The 16,994-nt window shown below is 37.4% G+C and overlaps 1 protein-coding gene across 1 annotated transcript in view; it reads left to right on the top strand.

The window, feature by feature from the left end:
* DROSHA (drosha ribonuclease III) overlaps positions 1–16,994 on the top strand; it is a 69,718-nt gene that overhangs the window by 36,203 nt on the left and 16,521 nt on the right. The window contains exons 18-24 of the mRNA XM_014872407.2: positions 4,115–4,222; positions 6,577–6,715; positions 7,393–7,453; positions 9,358–9,417; positions 11,273–11,372; positions 13,552–13,654; positions 16,727–16,797. Coding sequence (XP_014727893.1) covers positions 4,115–4,222; positions 6,577–6,715; positions 7,393–7,453; positions 9,358–9,417; positions 11,273–11,372; positions 13,552–13,654; positions 16,727–16,797 — 642 coding nt within the window. The remainder of the gene's footprint in view (positions 1–4,114; positions 4,223–6,576; positions 6,716–7,392; positions 7,454–9,357; positions 9,418–11,272; positions 11,373–13,551; positions 13,655–16,726; positions 16,798–16,994) is intronic.

The following is a 16,994-nucleotide window of genomic DNA, read 5'->3' on the forward strand; positions in this document are numbered from 1 at the left end:
GTCAAGTGGCTTGGTTTAAGATATTTTAATTTTAATATATTTTTCTTTTTAGATAGCTTTTAGAAACACCCCAAGTTTTACAGTAAAGCATGAAGAAGTGTCTTTTTACTTGAAAGAAAGTAAAAAAAATCTAAAACCCCACCAGAACTAACTTTTGGATTAAAGCAGGTGAGCCTCAGTAGAAAGATATCTTTCAGATACTCTGTTTCATATGCATGACATCTACAAGGAATATATCTCTATTAGATCCTATTCTGAAGCAGTTGACAGCAACCAGCTTTGTGATATGATAAAAATAAGTGCAATTTTTATTTAATTTTGTATTACTAAAATTTGAGTAGTTATAACAGCCAAATAATTTTACTAGAGATATACTTGCATTATTTTTTTAGCTGTTGTTTTGGAGATGTTATTTAAGAGTAAAGTACATGCAACTTAATATTAGCTTAACAATGTAAATAAATTAGGGGGGCTGCTAGGCAAGGGTATAGGTAGAAATTCCATTGTAATCTTAAAAGTCTGGTCAGGCCAAAAGGGGAAATTCTAGCATGAGAAAAATGCTAGAAATTGTTCTTCTGTCTGAAACATTCCTTGTGATTGTATTATTGCTTCTGAAGTAGAAGGAGAATAGTGGCACAGTATCTCCTCACATAGCTGAGGAAAATTACAGCCCTTTCCTAATTTTTTTGTTACAAACTGTTATCTATTTTTACAGCTCAAGTAAATATGTAAATATCCAATTTAGGCACTTTGAAACCATTCTGTGTTATTCATAATATCTCTTGTGATTCATCTCCTAATGTCTTGAATATTCCTGTTTCATTTTGTTGAAGGACAGCAAAACACCAAAGAATGATAAAAGTAAGGCGATTTCACAATATTTGTGCCCATCTGCATCTAAATCAGCCAGTTCTGGTATGAAGGGCCTTTGATTTGATTTCTTTGAGAGGCCAAGAATAGGCAACTGTATGTCTGTAAAATGAAAGATTGCTGCTGTTGCTACATGCTTTTTCCCAGATTAAAGAGGACTAAAACTAAATACGCATAAATCAGCACTGGGGGCAGAGCTCAAGTGCTGTGATTTAAAATTACTGCTTTTAAAAGCATTGCAGTTCAGAAGACTGAAACTCTTTTAAGTCACTCATGATAGCTTATACTTGTTCTGAGTTCCATGTAGCCTTAATGACAGTGGTTTTTGCAGTCTCAGAAATGAACTCCTTGAAAGGGGAGGAAAAATGGAGAGTAGAATGTTCAAAAAAATGTAAAATATCTGAGTTCTGACAGGCTCACTGGAAGTTACCCAGTATATCAAGTGCAGTACTTGGCCACTGAGCTGAGCAGCACTTAATACACAGTGTGGCAGGATCTGGCCAGCTGAGAAGACAGCACCTCTGTTCCTCTTCTCCACCCACACCATTGTTGCTTGTGAGGCATCAACAGCAGTGTAGAGTATTCAGCATCTCGTGCATTCCAAAATATATCAGTTCACCTGCTTCCCCTTAATAGCTTCAGGTCCGGAGCACCAGCTGTCCTGGGGGATGATGGCACTGTCTGAGGGCACTTGGAGGAGTCTCTGCCATGCTAGCTGCTGCAAAAAAAGGGCATGCAAAATATTTAAAATCATATATATTTTAAAAGCATCTCTTCTGAAGAGAGAAATACATAAAATATCAGAGTAGCCATAGTCTAAGATGACAATGCTGATTGAATCAGTCAGTCAATCAATCAGTCAAGTGCCAGGAAAGCAGCATTTTGTCAATATAACTTCAAGAGTCAAAGTCTTTCTGTGTGCTCCAAGGATCTTTGTTCACTGCACCACAGCTGATAAAAGTCTGAAACTTGGTATTTCAGTCCTCAAATGCAGGGACACATGTATTGCTGTAAAGAATGTTAAATGTTTGAGGAGACTTTCTGTCTAGTATGGTGGAGCATAGCGGCAGGGAAGCAGAGTTGTCCAGTGAAACAGTTTCAAGTTTGGCTGTTTTGGTGTTTTTCAGTTAATTCCTTCCATGGAGGAACACATAGAAAGCACACCTATACTGTTTATATGGAAATAAAGCGGATGTTCTTACAAATTACCACAAAGAAACTCTAAATGAGTGACATGGTAACCAAATAAAACTTTATCTACACTTGCTAGTTCTGCTTGGAGTGGTTTTATATTTTTCTACCATTTGGAGATCCAAGGAGTCTTTTTCTTGCTGTTAGCTGGTTATTTCGTCTGAGAGAAAAGGACGAGGGAGGAGTTCCTAGTCAACAGCCAGCTGAACATGAGCCAGTGTGTGCCCAAGTGGCAGAAAGGCCAATGGCATCCTGTCCTGTATGAGCAGCAGTGTGGCCAGCAGGAGCAGGGCAGCGATTGTCCCCTGTACTCGGCACTGCTGAGGCTGCACCTCGAATCCTGTGCTCAGTTCTGGGCCCCTCACTACAAGGACATGGAGGGGCTGAAGCCTGTCCAGAGAAGGGAAAAAGAACTGGTGAAGGGTCTGGAGCACAAGTCTGATGAGGAGCAGCTGAGAGAGGTGGGCGTGTTTAGGCTGGAAGAAAAGGAGGCTCAAGGGGGACCTTACCACTCTGTACAACTTCCTGAAAGGAGGTGTTGCCAGGTGGGAGATGGTTTATTCTCCCAGGCAACAAGTGTCAGGACAAAAGGAAATGGTCTCAAGTTGTACCAAGGGGGCTTAAGATTGGATATTAGGAATAATTTCTTTGCAGGTGATCGTGCATTGTAATAAGTTGCCCAGGAAAGTGGTAAAGTCACCATTCCTGAGGGTATTTATAAAGATCTTTGGGATGTGGTTTAGTTGGTGGAGTGCTACTTTAGCAGTTGGACTCAATAATCTTAAGGGTCTTCTCCAATCTAAATGATCATGTGATTACCTTCCAGCTCTGTGTTCGGTTGTCAGGAATTTCACAGTCTTTTACTTAAACAAGAAAGTCTTGCCATTGGTTAGTCTTAATTTTTGATCTTGTAACATTCACCAGTTTGTATTTTCTGCTGTTCTGTCATTAGTGACCTGGAGAAATCTGTAACATCATTTATTCTGTAAATTATGCATCATCTACTTTGTGTGCTTGCTTTTCTTGCTTCTCGCCATGCTACACACTCATTTCCCCTAATCATACACAATCCTCTTTCTAAATTAATTGTGACAGCCTTCAGATGTTAATGCCCTTAAAACACACCTTTATTTTGAATATATTCATATCATGCCAGTAATAGGAATGATTAGAAAAAAATCAGTTCACAAATGGTTACATGCATAAAAGTCTTTAAATCCTGCATTTCTCCTGTTTCTCTTTTCATTCTTATGCAAGAATTGTGATGGTGATATCATATGTGCTATACTACTCTACTGACAAACTATACTACTTGCTTATTTCAACCCAGATGTGATAAAAGTCAATGTTAGTGTAGAATTCCTTCTTTGAAACACTGAGAGGGACTGCCATTGTTACAAAATAGAGTTGTTGTTTTTTTCGATTTTACTGACATTTTCCCCAACACAAAAACATAGTCTGTTTTGTAGACAAACAGTAACCTTTCTGATATTTTTTAGCACATTAAATGTGCCAGATTACAGCGTTTCAAAAATGCCATAATTCTTCCTCAAAAAGAAGTGAAGCAAGGGGCACAACTGTACTTGAAAATTGAGTAGCTACTGTTGTTTGGTGAAAGCTGGCTGAAGTGGTGTAAAGTGATTCTTCCTTGATGTAATGAGACAGACTGGAAGTGGTATTTCTTTATTTTTAAAGCAGGATGTTCAATGAATAGGTACAAACCTATAAAATTATATTACATCATAGCTTCCCGAAATTTGCTGTTACTGGTGACCAGACATTTTTTACCTCATTGAAGTTGCTTAAGTTGGAATCTGGGTTCATGTATTTATTCCTTTAGTCTGGGTGGGGCTGTGGAGCTAAAAACATGATTAGTTAAGTGCTTTAATAAGTGAAGGATGGGAAACTACAATTTTCTTTTTTTCCTCATTTAAATCAAAACAGTAAACTAAATGTTGTAACAATTGGGAAGCGTTTGTATTTTTAGCTCAGTCAGCTGAGTTCTCTGTACGCTGAAGTTGAATGTTTTTGTTTATTGCATTTGTTATTTCAGCATGCAATGATGCTTCCTGTCCTGACCCACCATGTGCGCTACCATCAGTGTCTGATGCACTTGGACAAATTGATAGGCTACACTTTTCGAGATAGGTGCTTACTGCAGGTAAGATATGAAAAGAAAACCCCAACCTCTTGCTTGTTTCTCTTCATGATATTCTTCCATGATGCTGAAATGCATGGCATTGCCACAGCTTGGATGGAGCTGATTACTTGTGCTGCAGATCTTTCAAAAGTTTGTTTTCCCAAGAGACTTCTAAATAGAGATAGCTATTGTCACATAGCTTTTACACCTACCTTTGCTCCCATGGTAGATCTGGATTTGCTTGTAATGTGTAGCAAGACAGAAATGCAGTCGTTGAAAAGACTGTCAAATACTCATTTCTGGGTAAGTTCCTTTTTTCAGGTATTTATAGGGAATACAATGTTATTCTGCAGATGAGTGTATGTGCCCTGCTTCTTGTTTTTATAGCCAGTTGTTCCAAAAGAGAATAATTAAAACATTGCCTTTTTTTTTTGTATTTGTAGCTAGTGATTAGAAATTTGCAACCTTCTGTTCAGTTCTTGATTTCTTCAAGTACATGATGAAATTTTTTTATTAACAAGCAGGAGCAGGAACTGGAGAGAAGAATTTCTTACTTGTTTTAGATGCATCCATGTCACATAATCAGCCTTTTATGTTAGTGCATATTTGGAACTGATTACCTCTGAGACTGATGCTTGGTGTGGTGGCCCCTTTCCTCTTAGACTTTTTCTGAATTCACTGAAGGAAAATGGGTAGTTCCGTTCAGAATTTCCTTCTGAAGTAAGCGTCATCTCTTCCCAATGACTGGACTAAGTTCAAAACATGGCAGTTTTTGTATTTGTTTAGAGATTTTACTCCCAAATTATTTTAAGGAAATACTTTTCTCACAGCTTTTCTGGTTTCTAGAATTTGTTTTTCAGTCCTTTTCCTACTTCAAGTTATATTAAACATTGAGCATCTTCTAGGATTTGGCTGTTGGCAGGCTGTCTTTGTTTTAATGTCAAAGATGAAAATGCAGTGATGGAAACTTTCAAAGTGTTGAGGCCAAACACACAAACCAACAAGTTAATCAAAAAGAAATGAAAGCATAAAAATCAAGTGTTTAAGCGTTAGTCATGTTTGGTTATAACAAATATGCTTTTTAATGCTTTGTCCCTACACTCATTTATTTAAAACCTACAAACATTTTCCATAAGAGGAGGAGCTTTTTAAAAATGTATATAGTATCAGCCATCTGCTTGAGCATAGGCAATGTTAGATGTATAATTCTGCATTGATTGTTACCCATTTTTATCATGGTGTATTCTTTTTAAAGTACAAGCAGGTTGAAAAAAGATTACACTAAGTTAGCTATTCAGAAAAGCTGTAATGTGTCATCTATTCCAGATGGAGCAGAATTTGAGAATGTGCAATTATAACAAACTTAGTAATACTATCAAGGAATTAAAAAGGATTTGGAGAAGGTTCTTAATGTTGATTAAGTATAATTTTACTCTTTCAGTTTTATGTTTAGAAAGCAACAGACAATGTTTGAATGAATTACTGAATATCCTTGCTCACAGTCTGCAGCAGCAGTCCTGCATGTGTGTCAGAAATAATTTTCTGCAGCTTGCATTTTCCAGGGTTTGCTCTTTTTTATAAACAAGTTTTGTGTGCACATACTTTTATACAAGCACAATATTTTGATCTTGTGTATGTGCAAAGAGGGAGAAAACCTGGATTTCCAGGATGGAGTTCTGAAAAACAAGCTATAGTTCTATTTGCTGCTGCCATTCCTGCAGCGGTAGTGTCAGCAGCAGAGTAAGCTTTTGGTAATCCTTGGTGGTACGAAGGTAAAACTGAAGACCAATCCTGTCATTTCTCTTCCATTTGAAGAGTGAGTCCTCTGTAGTCATGAGGGAAAGAGTTCACAGAAGAACCTGTGATTAACTCTGACAGGGATAAGGTACTTGTTTCATTTTTTTGAGCTAGGAGAGTTTTATAGATACTTAAGTAATGCAAATATGGGTGGTTGAGAAGCTCTTTTAATTGCTTATGTTTTTAATATGAATATTTATAGTTCAGTATTAGAGTGAATATATTTTTAAATAAGCAAATGTATTGAAATCAGGTCAGCAAAGCTGGTAAGCAAAAGTCTTAAGGCAAATTGACAGTTCATGCTTTTTCTCTTCTAAACTAATTTTTCTTTTAAGAAAAAATGATGAAAGTTAATTAGTTAAATTGATGACTGAGCATAAATGTTGCTTCTTTCTGACATCTGAAATAGTTTACCCTACATTTAAATTTCTGGAACCAAGTTTCTGATTGACTACATCACTTCGTAACCTTTCTTCAAACTGAAAAATAACTATTATTGGTACCAGTCTAAAATAATGTTTTTCTTTCATTTGCAAGAATACATTTAATATTTTTTTCCTGTATGTGTTGCACTATAGCTTGCAATGACTCACCCAAGTCATCATTTAAATTTTGGGATGAATCCGGATCATGCCAGAAATTCCTTATCCAACTGTGGGATTCGACAGCCCAAGTATGGAGATAGAAAAGTTCACCATATACACATGAGAAAAAAAGGTATGCTATTTTACAGCACTAACGTTTTTCTCTTACCTCACACTTAATAAGTTAGAACATCCGTTGTTCCATTTATCATTTCCTTGGCCATTGTTCTTCTGAGAGATGCCTTCAGTAGAGGATTTCAATTATATGCAGACGCCACTGAGGTCTTACTAAAAGACTGGATTTTGCAAATTAGTCAATAAGTAAAGAGCTGCGAACAAGCAAGGGTAATAAACAGGAGGATGTATTTGCTTAGATTTTTGGCAAGTACTGCTTTCTTAATTTGCTGCTCAACATGGTGAACAAACTGGAATATATTTTGTAGATGTGTCTTACTAATGTGACCATGTGGTCTGTCTCCTGCAAAATGTTCCTCACCCCTTTAAAGCATATTCAGTGATAATGAAGTAAATTGTTTGTTGCTTATGTAATGTTTAGAATGTCCTTTTCATGCAAAGGTGGTATTTATCTGGCTTGCATTGAATCAAAAATTCAATACTGTTGTAATGGGACTGTGGTCAGTTAGGCAGAGAGCATTGGTAAGGATTATACTTGATGCAATAAACCCTGTAAATAGCAGGATAATCTTGTGTACAGCAATTACAAAGTAACATTTTGAGTAATTGTTTACTGCATTTATTCAAAGTGAATTAGTGGCTGTTTACTTAATAGTGCATTGTTTATGTTTCTAGGGATAAACACCCTGATAAATATTATGTCCCGCTTGGGACAGGATGATCCAGCTCCTTCCAGGTAATGAAAATAGTTGTTTGCAAGTAGGGAAGCTGCTGCAGAGGGAGATACTTAATAGAAACAACCAACTTACTGTCAGCAAGAGCTTTGGCAAATAGTTGAAGTGAAAAGTCATTTTGAATTGACTTTTTTATTATGAAGGTATGCTGAACTTCCATTAGCAGTGACATAGTAAATGTTTGGTCATGCCTGCAGAAAACATCTGAGGAGGGCTTTAACAGATAATTCTATCACTTTTGTTGATCCCTGAAATGAGGAGGACTAAAAGGCTACGTTTTTGCTTTCTGCAGAATAAAAAATAAGATTTGTTGTTGTTGTTATCAGTGCCATAAATTGGATTCTTCATCACATTTTCTCACAGTAGTACCTTCCTAGCATGGCACCTTGTTAACAGGAGTGTGGTGCTGAACATGGGCTTTGCTGATTTACTGTTCCAATTTAAAGACAGATGCAAAACTCATTAATGTTGTAATGCAATAATCCGTGAATGACCACTAAGAATTCTGTGCATATAAATACAGGTTAAGATGTGGTTTACAGCCACAGGCACCATATTTAGCTGAATTGTAATACACAAAGCACACGAGGCTAATGCAAGAAACACTTACATGTGAAGGCTCTTAAATGTATGAATTAGATGACAGTGTGTATTTTAGTCAGATCTTTCAAGAGCCATCATTTCAGAAGCAGCTTGGGAATAGGAGAAATTTAATTCTGCATAAATTATTCTTGCACTGTTCCCTAAACACTGTTTCAGCTAGACCATGGCCTTTTCTCTTCAAGCTTATTTGAGTCCTCTAAAGATAACATAAGGCTAAATTGCATTAGTTAATTGCATTCTTGTGAAATAACACAAAAATATAAAGTCCCATTTCTGAGAGAGGTGTGTTTTCAGTTATGTTGCTGCACAGAGTTGCTGTAGATTTGCTCACACATTACTGTTTTATACAGCAGAGGTACTTGAGTTCTTTCAGGCTGTAACAAAGGCCTCCTATTTGAGAAATTTTACTAATTTTTAATTGTTGGGGGAGTGAAAATCACAAAAGCTGCCAAGCACTTGACAATGATCTTCTGGATTAAAAAAAAATCCTGTGGCAATAGCCTTGATTCTGTTACGATCATGTGTGAAATCAAAAATGTTACTGCTTATTTGCTTTGAAGTGTAGAGCAGAAATGTGTATGTATTCAAAGACGAGCTCACATTCTTCTTCAGCTGCTTGCTCTTTTAATCCTTTGAATATAAGCAGGCAGAGAGCTTGAAGGAAATTAAACTTTATGCAAAACAAAGGTAAATCAGGACCAGTGATGAAAGAAAACGGGAAATAAAAGATTCTAATAATTTAATGGCATCTTTGGATGCATCTCCTGGTACAGCCATTTTTTCTTTAGCGCTCAAAGGAAGTTACAGAAAACAAGGCATTTAAAGGTGGTATGAAAAGTCCGAGTTTTTACTCCCTCTGCCATACCAACGATCTGCTGCAGCATCATGCTGCCCTGCAGGTGTTGATATTAATTAGATAGAGCTCCCTAGTATCATGCACAAGGCTTGGAACAGGCTGTTTGTTTCAATCACCTGGTGCCCTCTGATGGACAGATAAACCTGACTTCAGTGCCAGGCAGCAATCCTGTTTCCTTTCCCTATTTTGTGAAGCTCTGACAGTAGCTCAGAACAGAACATACGGAAATTTCGAAGGTGGTGGTGCCACTCCTGAGTTTCACCATTCACATAGTTGTTACTCTGTTTTGGAAAGGATTGTACTCCAGAGAGGGTGGGGGAGGCTGCAGAAATGACTATCATGACTAATTAGCAATCAACTCTGATTTTTTTTTTGCTTTAATTGTGTTGTGTAAATAACCAGCATGTGTTACTTAGGTTATGGTGAACTTTAAAATGCCTTTTTCAGGATTAACCACAATGAGCGTTTAGAATTTCTGGGCGATGCTGTGGTGGAGTTCTTAACAAGGTAAATAGGGAATTCTTCAACAGTTCTAACCTTTGCATGTTATTATTATAAAGTTGTGTTTATTGAACTTTTCAGTGTCTACCTTCACTGTGTATGTTTGCAGTCCTGCCTAATATTTAGACCTGCACACCTGCAGACAACTCTCTTGATAATCCTTTCAGTGGTCATGATAAAGCAAGAAAGATTACAAAATAAAAAGCTAGAGTTTCTGTTTCATGGAGTGTGATTTTAAATTGATTTGGGTTAGAGATTATTCAGCTATAGACAAGTTGAACTTTGTACCCTGTGTTTGAGTGAAAGATACTTTTCCTAGCATGCTATTTTGTTTCCATGGGTTCTTTTTGTCTAGTTGCAAGGGAGAATCATTTATAGGTAATGTTGAATGTGTTGCAGTTCTTTTATTTCCAGTAATTAAGGCTTCCATAACAGCTTAAATAGTTAAGCACAAATGCAATTTATTCAAAAGTAATTAAAAAAACCTCATGCTTCATCAAAAATTGCTCCAGTTCTGGCTTGAGTATTCTGATATCAGTGAACAATACAGGCATATTATTAGTTATCTCCATTGTTCTACCTTACCTTTGTAGAGGCAAACAGGTTGCACAATATAAGGGTTATAATCTATTTCCACCTGCTTTGTTCTACTGTTTTTAATTGGGATGTAGTCTTGTTTACTGCTAATTTGCTCTTTAAGCCAGTTTGTTCCATGAGCAACAAAACTGCCTTTATATCTCTTTTCTCTACTAGCCATTAGCCACATGGTATTAAAAACTATTAGCCTATAAAGGTCTCCACTGCCCTTAAAACTCACGGCCTTTTCTCTCATACAGCAGTACAGGCTGATAAGATGGAAGACTTGCTGATTAAAATGTCTTGCATTTTTCATTGTCATTGTTCATCAACCATCAGTTAACTTTCTGAGCTAACTTTTGTCTCGATTCAAAAAAAAAAAAAAGAGCTCAATTTCTGTTCAATAGAGCATGTAAGCACCTATTTAAGTCTGATTTTTTTCCTACCTCTCTTAACTTCAGGTATCTGCTGTTGTGAATTAGATTGCCTCTAAGTTTTATAGCAGTTTTTGTCCTTAAATAATCTTGCATCCATCTGCATTTTTCTCCCTCTGTATTGGCTTAATAAAATATTTTAATAATTAGTGCCATACAGTGCCTTAATTGTTGAAATGTTGAAAACCGTCTATGTGTTAACTTTTTTCAACATGGGTTAGACAGTCATACATGAAAGTATCCAAAATCATTTATTCATTACTCAGATCTTGATGAGATCAGTGTTTTCTTTTGTTTCTGTTTTTTGCAGTACCTTGCTAGCATGATGCCAAATACCATTAAAGGTTGTTAAAAGCCTACGATTTTTATCTTCTTTGTTTTCATTAGCATCTGTTAAAGTACTTTAAGAAACGTGTATGAACAGATAGATACTTTGTTGGCAGCAGCATCACCTGAAAGCACTGTGTACCCACAGCACGGCATTTCTCAGGGCTGAGGCTTCTCTTTGTTCCTCAGCATCCTCTAGGTGTCAGCTGTGCTGAACCCTCCGCTGCTGCTGATTGACAGAAACCTGAGAGGAGGGAACTGCAGGCTGGGGCAGGGATTTAGACATTATGTGCTGCCCAGCAGAGAAACAGCACTCTTCCTCCTCTGCTGCCAGTGCTATCCTGTCAGATAGGATTGGGCATTGTTTGAATGGTTCTGTCTTTACCTTACTTCAAGCTGAGTTCCACTTTGGGAAGGGACCCCTGTTACCCACTAGGGTCTGAGGGAAGGGCACAGTTCTCTATAGATCTATCTGTGTATTAATCAAATGCTAACAGCATCTGGTTTACTTTTTGTTTTGCCAGTGTCCACTTATACTACCTGTTTCCCACTCTGGAGGAAGGAGGGCTAGCTACGTACCGCACTGCCATAGTGCAGAACCAACACCTGGCCATGCTGGCTAAGGTACAGCTCTCTGTGTCTCTGTGTTTGACATCCATGGGAAGAATCCTCCGGGTGTCTGGACTGCTGCTTGAGGGAGCTGCCTGCTTTGCACATCACTTTCTTTGCTGTGTTTTGTGTAAAAGATTTGAAAGAGAAGATTTTAGCCTGTATTGAAGGTGTTCCTTTACTTGCCTTTAATTTACACAGATAACGGAGCTGACAGTAGAACTTCAGTGAAGAAAAAGACTCAAACTTATAAACATGTGTTTTATAAGAAGACTTTCTGATAGAATGTGTAGGGAGAATGTGGCAACAGAAGATAGAAAAAAATGAGGGGAAAAATTTCATCTGCTTCATAAACTGTGCAGTAATTTCAGGTCCACTGCAGACTGTGGGAGTAGTCAGAAGTGCATTAAACAGGGTTTTGGAGAAAAGTTATCTCCTAGAAAAATTAAGATGCCTTAGAATTTTATTTAATTTAGTTCTGTGAATGATGGAGCTTTTTATATTTCTATATATGATACTGGTGCATGGTATTATGATACAGAAAGTTGATTCAGTCTCAATTCATAAATAGATAGGTATTCCCTTATTCATTCTTGATTTTATTAGCTTTTTTTGAAAGAAAGAGTAAGTCTAAGACTTACTGATGTAATTGGTTATGCCACTCATGTGCACACACTGTCCTGTGTGTACTGCTGATAATTTTCAAGTTGCTCTTTTAATCTTTCCTCTCTGTAATCACAGAGTGCCCTAAACAAGCATATCCAATCTTGGGATTTTGGCAAAAACTGCAGGATCTTTTTGCTCAGCTCTCAGGAGAGGATAGGGTAGGCAGTGAAGACAATAATTTTCTTCCACATCTTTTGTTATTAATTTAGATAAGCACGAGTTGATTGAAACATTTCGTATCAGGGCTTTTTTTACAAATATGGTATTGCCTGACATTTTACTTCATGATACTGTTTTTGAAACTGCATCAGGAAAACTTATATATTCTTCAAGTCTGTTCACAGCCTTTATCATAGTGCAAGGACAACTTTTGAAATTTTTTATTGCACTATTTTAAAAACTGTAGATACAGCTGTAAATATTAGATATCTGTATTTTCCCAGTTTTCCAATTTACCATTTGCACCTCTCATGTGTCTTATATGATGTTCCTGGTTCCATCCCCTGTAGTGTCATGTTGCATTCAGTTCACTTAATATAATTCTCAACTTCTCAATGTCTCTTGAACTTGTGGAATGCTGTTGATAATTAAGGATCAAATGATGAGTATAAGAAGTTTAAATTCAATATAAAACAATTAATGTTCTACTCTTATATTGACTCTAGCAAGTGCTCACTGTGCATTATAAAGTGGGATAGAACACTAAGTCATAATTCACAGTGTTCTGGAACAGTGAACAGGCTGCCATTCATTGAAAATGGAAAACTCTTCAGCAATTGAAACATGTCTAAACCATGCATCTCAAGTGCCTGTTCTCTGGCATTACCTCTTAAATGTACTCTGGGAGGATGAAGTTGAAAGTTAACAAGAAATTAATCAGTAGAAACTTACACACAGCTGGGAAGAGCCTATTCTCATATAGACTTTGTGAGATGCATAAATCTTTTCTTTAAAAATCCCATAAATGGTTTTGTGTCAAAAAGATGAATATATAAAGAGAATCTAGGAGCTCTTGCCTGCATTTCTATAGCAGAATTATCATATATTATAGAAAATATCTGACTTACTACCTGAGATTTTGACTGGCAAGCAGAGCTATAGTTCAGGCAACAGATGAGTGTTAATGATGCACTTTTGAGAGGAAGAAGGAAGCTAGGTGGCACTGCAGATTAAAATATGAGCCTTGTCTTGCAGTGCCCAGAGGCTACCACCTGTTGATGGACTTAGAGGAAAAAGCCAGATGTTCAATGGATTGTGTCTACCAGAGTTCCTATTCCTCACTGTTGTGCTTGGGCTTCTTTTGATTTGATAATTCTAGTTTTTCCATGGTATCACACTTCAGTTATTTACCTCTGATAAACAAAGGAAACTTTTAAATTTTAGCCTGTGTCTAAACTGAAACTATGGAGAAAAGCTTCATACTTCCTTCAAACTTAGTAGCTGCATGATGACAGTGTAATTTAGTGACTAGACAGGTACTCTTGTACTTTTAAAGGCATGGTATTAACTCTTTCTGCATATTTTGCAGAAGCTGGAACTGGAACGATTCATGCTCTATGCTCATGGTCCAGACCTTTGCAGGGAGTCAGATCTCCGCCATGCCATGGCCAACTGCTTTGAAGCCCTAATAGGTAACACGTTTGCATTTGTGTGTGCAGACAACAGTTTTATACATGTCTGTGTGCTGTGTTGACTGTAGTGGAGGAGATGTGGGCCTGTTGAATAGTGCTAATAGGAGTAGGCAATAGCAAAGCTTCTTGCATCATCTTCATCCTTTCCCCTCTCCTGCACATATTCCACGTGTATAAACACGAGTTTGTAGTACAACCATGAAAATCTCATCTTCCATATCCTGGCTCCCACACACTGAAGGTGAAGCCATTTCATGTCACTGCAGAACTCCACTTCTCCTGTGCCAACATGGCCTGACACCTGCCCTTTCTCTGAGGGGTGCAGTTCAGTCACCATGGCCTGGCAGAAGATAAGAATTTCACTGCTTCCAGTAGAGCTTGAACAGACCTGCAACCTCAGCCCTGAATTTTAAACTTCAGCTTGCTTTCTGAATGTATCAGGCACTCCCTGATGCATTCTAGTAGTCACTAGACTCCTTCCTCTCTGCCCTGCTAGCCTTCTATGAATTTGCAAATTCTTCTATGAATTTGCAAGAAAATACCTTTTAGTCTTTGCATTTTTCTTACAGGTAAAAAGCATGGCAATATGCCATGGCTGGTTTAATAAAGCTACCCTCCAGCTGAGGGTGATGGAGGGTTGTGTCAAATCTGCTGTTGGGTGCTAAGATGCTGCACTGGTCTATAGTTTTATATTGCAGAGGAAATCAGAGCCTGACCACAGGTACCAAGCAGGAGGGTGGAAATCTCATTGGTTACATCTGCACAAGGTCTACTTTAAATAGCATATTTTTATGAACTTTACTTGTTTGAGTACACAAAGTAAGTTAATCTCACTGGTTTGACTTCAAAGTCATCAAGATGTACTGTACACATTACCAACTATGGGAATGGTTTAGCCTTGATGCAGGTCTATATGTACTACACAGGCTCCTAAAGCATTTTGTCCTGCTTTGAAAAATAGATTATAGTTGGCTTAGATGTCAACAATTCTGTACGTTCTGCCTTGGGCCAGATTGCATTTCCTCTTATCAAGAAATAAGAGTTTTCTTTTTAACTCTGCTTTGCTTTCCATGAACGCTTTGATCTTTAATTTAAAAATAAAAAGCAAACAGAAGAGGAGCACTAGATATGTATCTGTGTCCTTTGTTCATAGGCTTCAGCTTGTCTAGGATGTAGTGATGAGAACTATTTGGCAAGCATTGAGATTTGCTGAGAGAGTAGACTTGCTGTTTAACCTCCAATACAAAGCTGTTCAGAAAGTTAATTGAGCAATAAGATTTTGTCCATGCTGTAGCTAAAATCTGGGAGCTTGTTAAGGAACTATAAAAGTATATGTAGCGTCTGGAACTCCTACTTGAGGCTCTTTTACAAAGTCTGGTGCTTCATCACAAAGTCCCTGTGATGAAAATAACAAACAGAAGTATGACCAGGCTGCCTAGGAACTGTTTAAAATTTTGTGGTCTCTTAATATTCCTCTGCAAAATTAGTTTTATAAACCCCCAAACTGTACTTTAAGGAGTCCAAAGAAAGTAATTGACCTAGTGAGGAATCAAAGGGAAAGGGGAAGGGAAAGGCAAGGCAAATCATGTTCTTCCTGTGTGTGGGAACATGCACTCCCTTCTCTGTGTTCTTGATGTAGCTGTATATTCCATTTGCTTTTATGCTTATAATAACAAGTTTGAGATTTTCAGAAGCTGTCTTGTAAAGTGTATTAAAGGACAAATTTAAGAGGGGACTATGCAGATATAGAGTATATAGGGTACACCCAAAAATATAACACGTCGACACAAGTTTTACAGAGCTTGTTGGAGACGGCTAGTGAGGGCTGTGTGTGAAGTTTATAAAAAAAAAACCAAACATAATCTTCAGAAAATGACACATGCAGAGATTCTGTTTTCATTTCAGACAATAAATTATTGTGATACCAGTGAGGAAGGAAGCTCAAGGAAGACCTTGAGCTTTGCAATAGTCTTGACACATTGTTTATATGCAGAGTGTAATCTTGTTGGAAATGTAGAATAAATGGCAATTATTTGCTGGTTATTGAAATGTATTTCATGAGTTTCCCTATCTGCAAATGTTATTGTTGTTGTTGTGGTTTATCCCCAGCCAGCAGCCAAGCCCCATGCAGCCACTCGTTCACTCCTCCACCAGTGGGATTGAGGAGAGAATTGGAAGGGTAAAAGCTGAAAAACTCAGGGGTTGAGATAAAAACAGTTTCATAGGGAAAGCAAAAGTGGTGCATACAAGCAAAGCAAAACAAGGAATCATTTCACTGCTTCCCATGGGCAGGCAGGTGTTCAGCCATCTCCAGGAGAGCAGGGCCCCATCACATATAATGGTGACTTGGGAAGACAAACACCATCACTCCCAGCATACCCTTTCCTTCTTCTCTGCAATTTATATACTGAGCATGATGTCATACAGTTTGGAATATCCCTTTGGTCAGTTTGGGTCATCTGTCCTGACTGTGTCTCCTCCCAAGCACCCCTTCATCTCCTCTCCAGTGTGGCAGTACCAAAAGCAGAAAAGGCCTTGACTCTGTGTGAGCCCTACTCAGCAGTAACAAAAACATCTCTGTATTGTCAACCCCGTGTTCAGCAGAAATGGAAAACATATCCCTGTACTAGTCACTGTGAAGAAAATTAACTCTATCCCTGCTGAAACCAACACAATTATCTATAGTATAGTATTATCTATATATATTATCTATATATCTATAATACTATATTATAGTATTATTATCTATAGTTAGCTGTTTACTGGAAAGTACTTTTGGAAATGTATTGCATCTAGGTTAATTTGTTTAAACTTTGCTCTTTGGATATATCATTTTCTATCACTGATACAATTATTTCAGGTTTTTCTTTGCATTTTATGACTGTTGATTTATGCTGGTGTTTAATGTGCTTTAAATTTCTCCAAAAAACAGGTGTTGCTGCAGAAAACATGCTTTTAAAAATGAATGTGTTGGAGATGAAGAAGTCCAAGATCTTTGACTTTCTCATGCCTAGTAATTTTCTAAGTAATAATTGCATTATTGACCTTTGACATATTGGTCCCCTCATGTAGGAGCTGTTTATCTAGAGGGAAGCCTAGAAGAAGCAAAACAATTATTTGGACGTTTGCTCTTCAATGAAAAGGTATTTATGTACTTACTTGATTTGATTTCCAGTTCAGAAATAACTTGATGTGCTTTCCTGTCCATTGTTTTACTTAAGGATCACAAGTGACCAGAAATACTATTTTATGTAGTTCCTGGAAATTGAATTAGAACAACAAGCTGCAGTTATCCAGGCAAAAAAAAAAATTACAGTGTTTTCTCAGGTGTGCTTTAGGT

The sequence above is a fragment of the Sturnus vulgaris genome, chromosome 1, assembly GCF_052056855.1.
Source record: "Sturnus vulgaris isolate bStuVul1 chromosome 1, bStuVul1.hap1, whole genome shotgun sequence".
NCBI classification, from domain to species: domain Eukaryota; kingdom Metazoa; phylum Chordata; class Aves; order Passeriformes; family Sturnidae; genus Sturnus; species Sturnus vulgaris.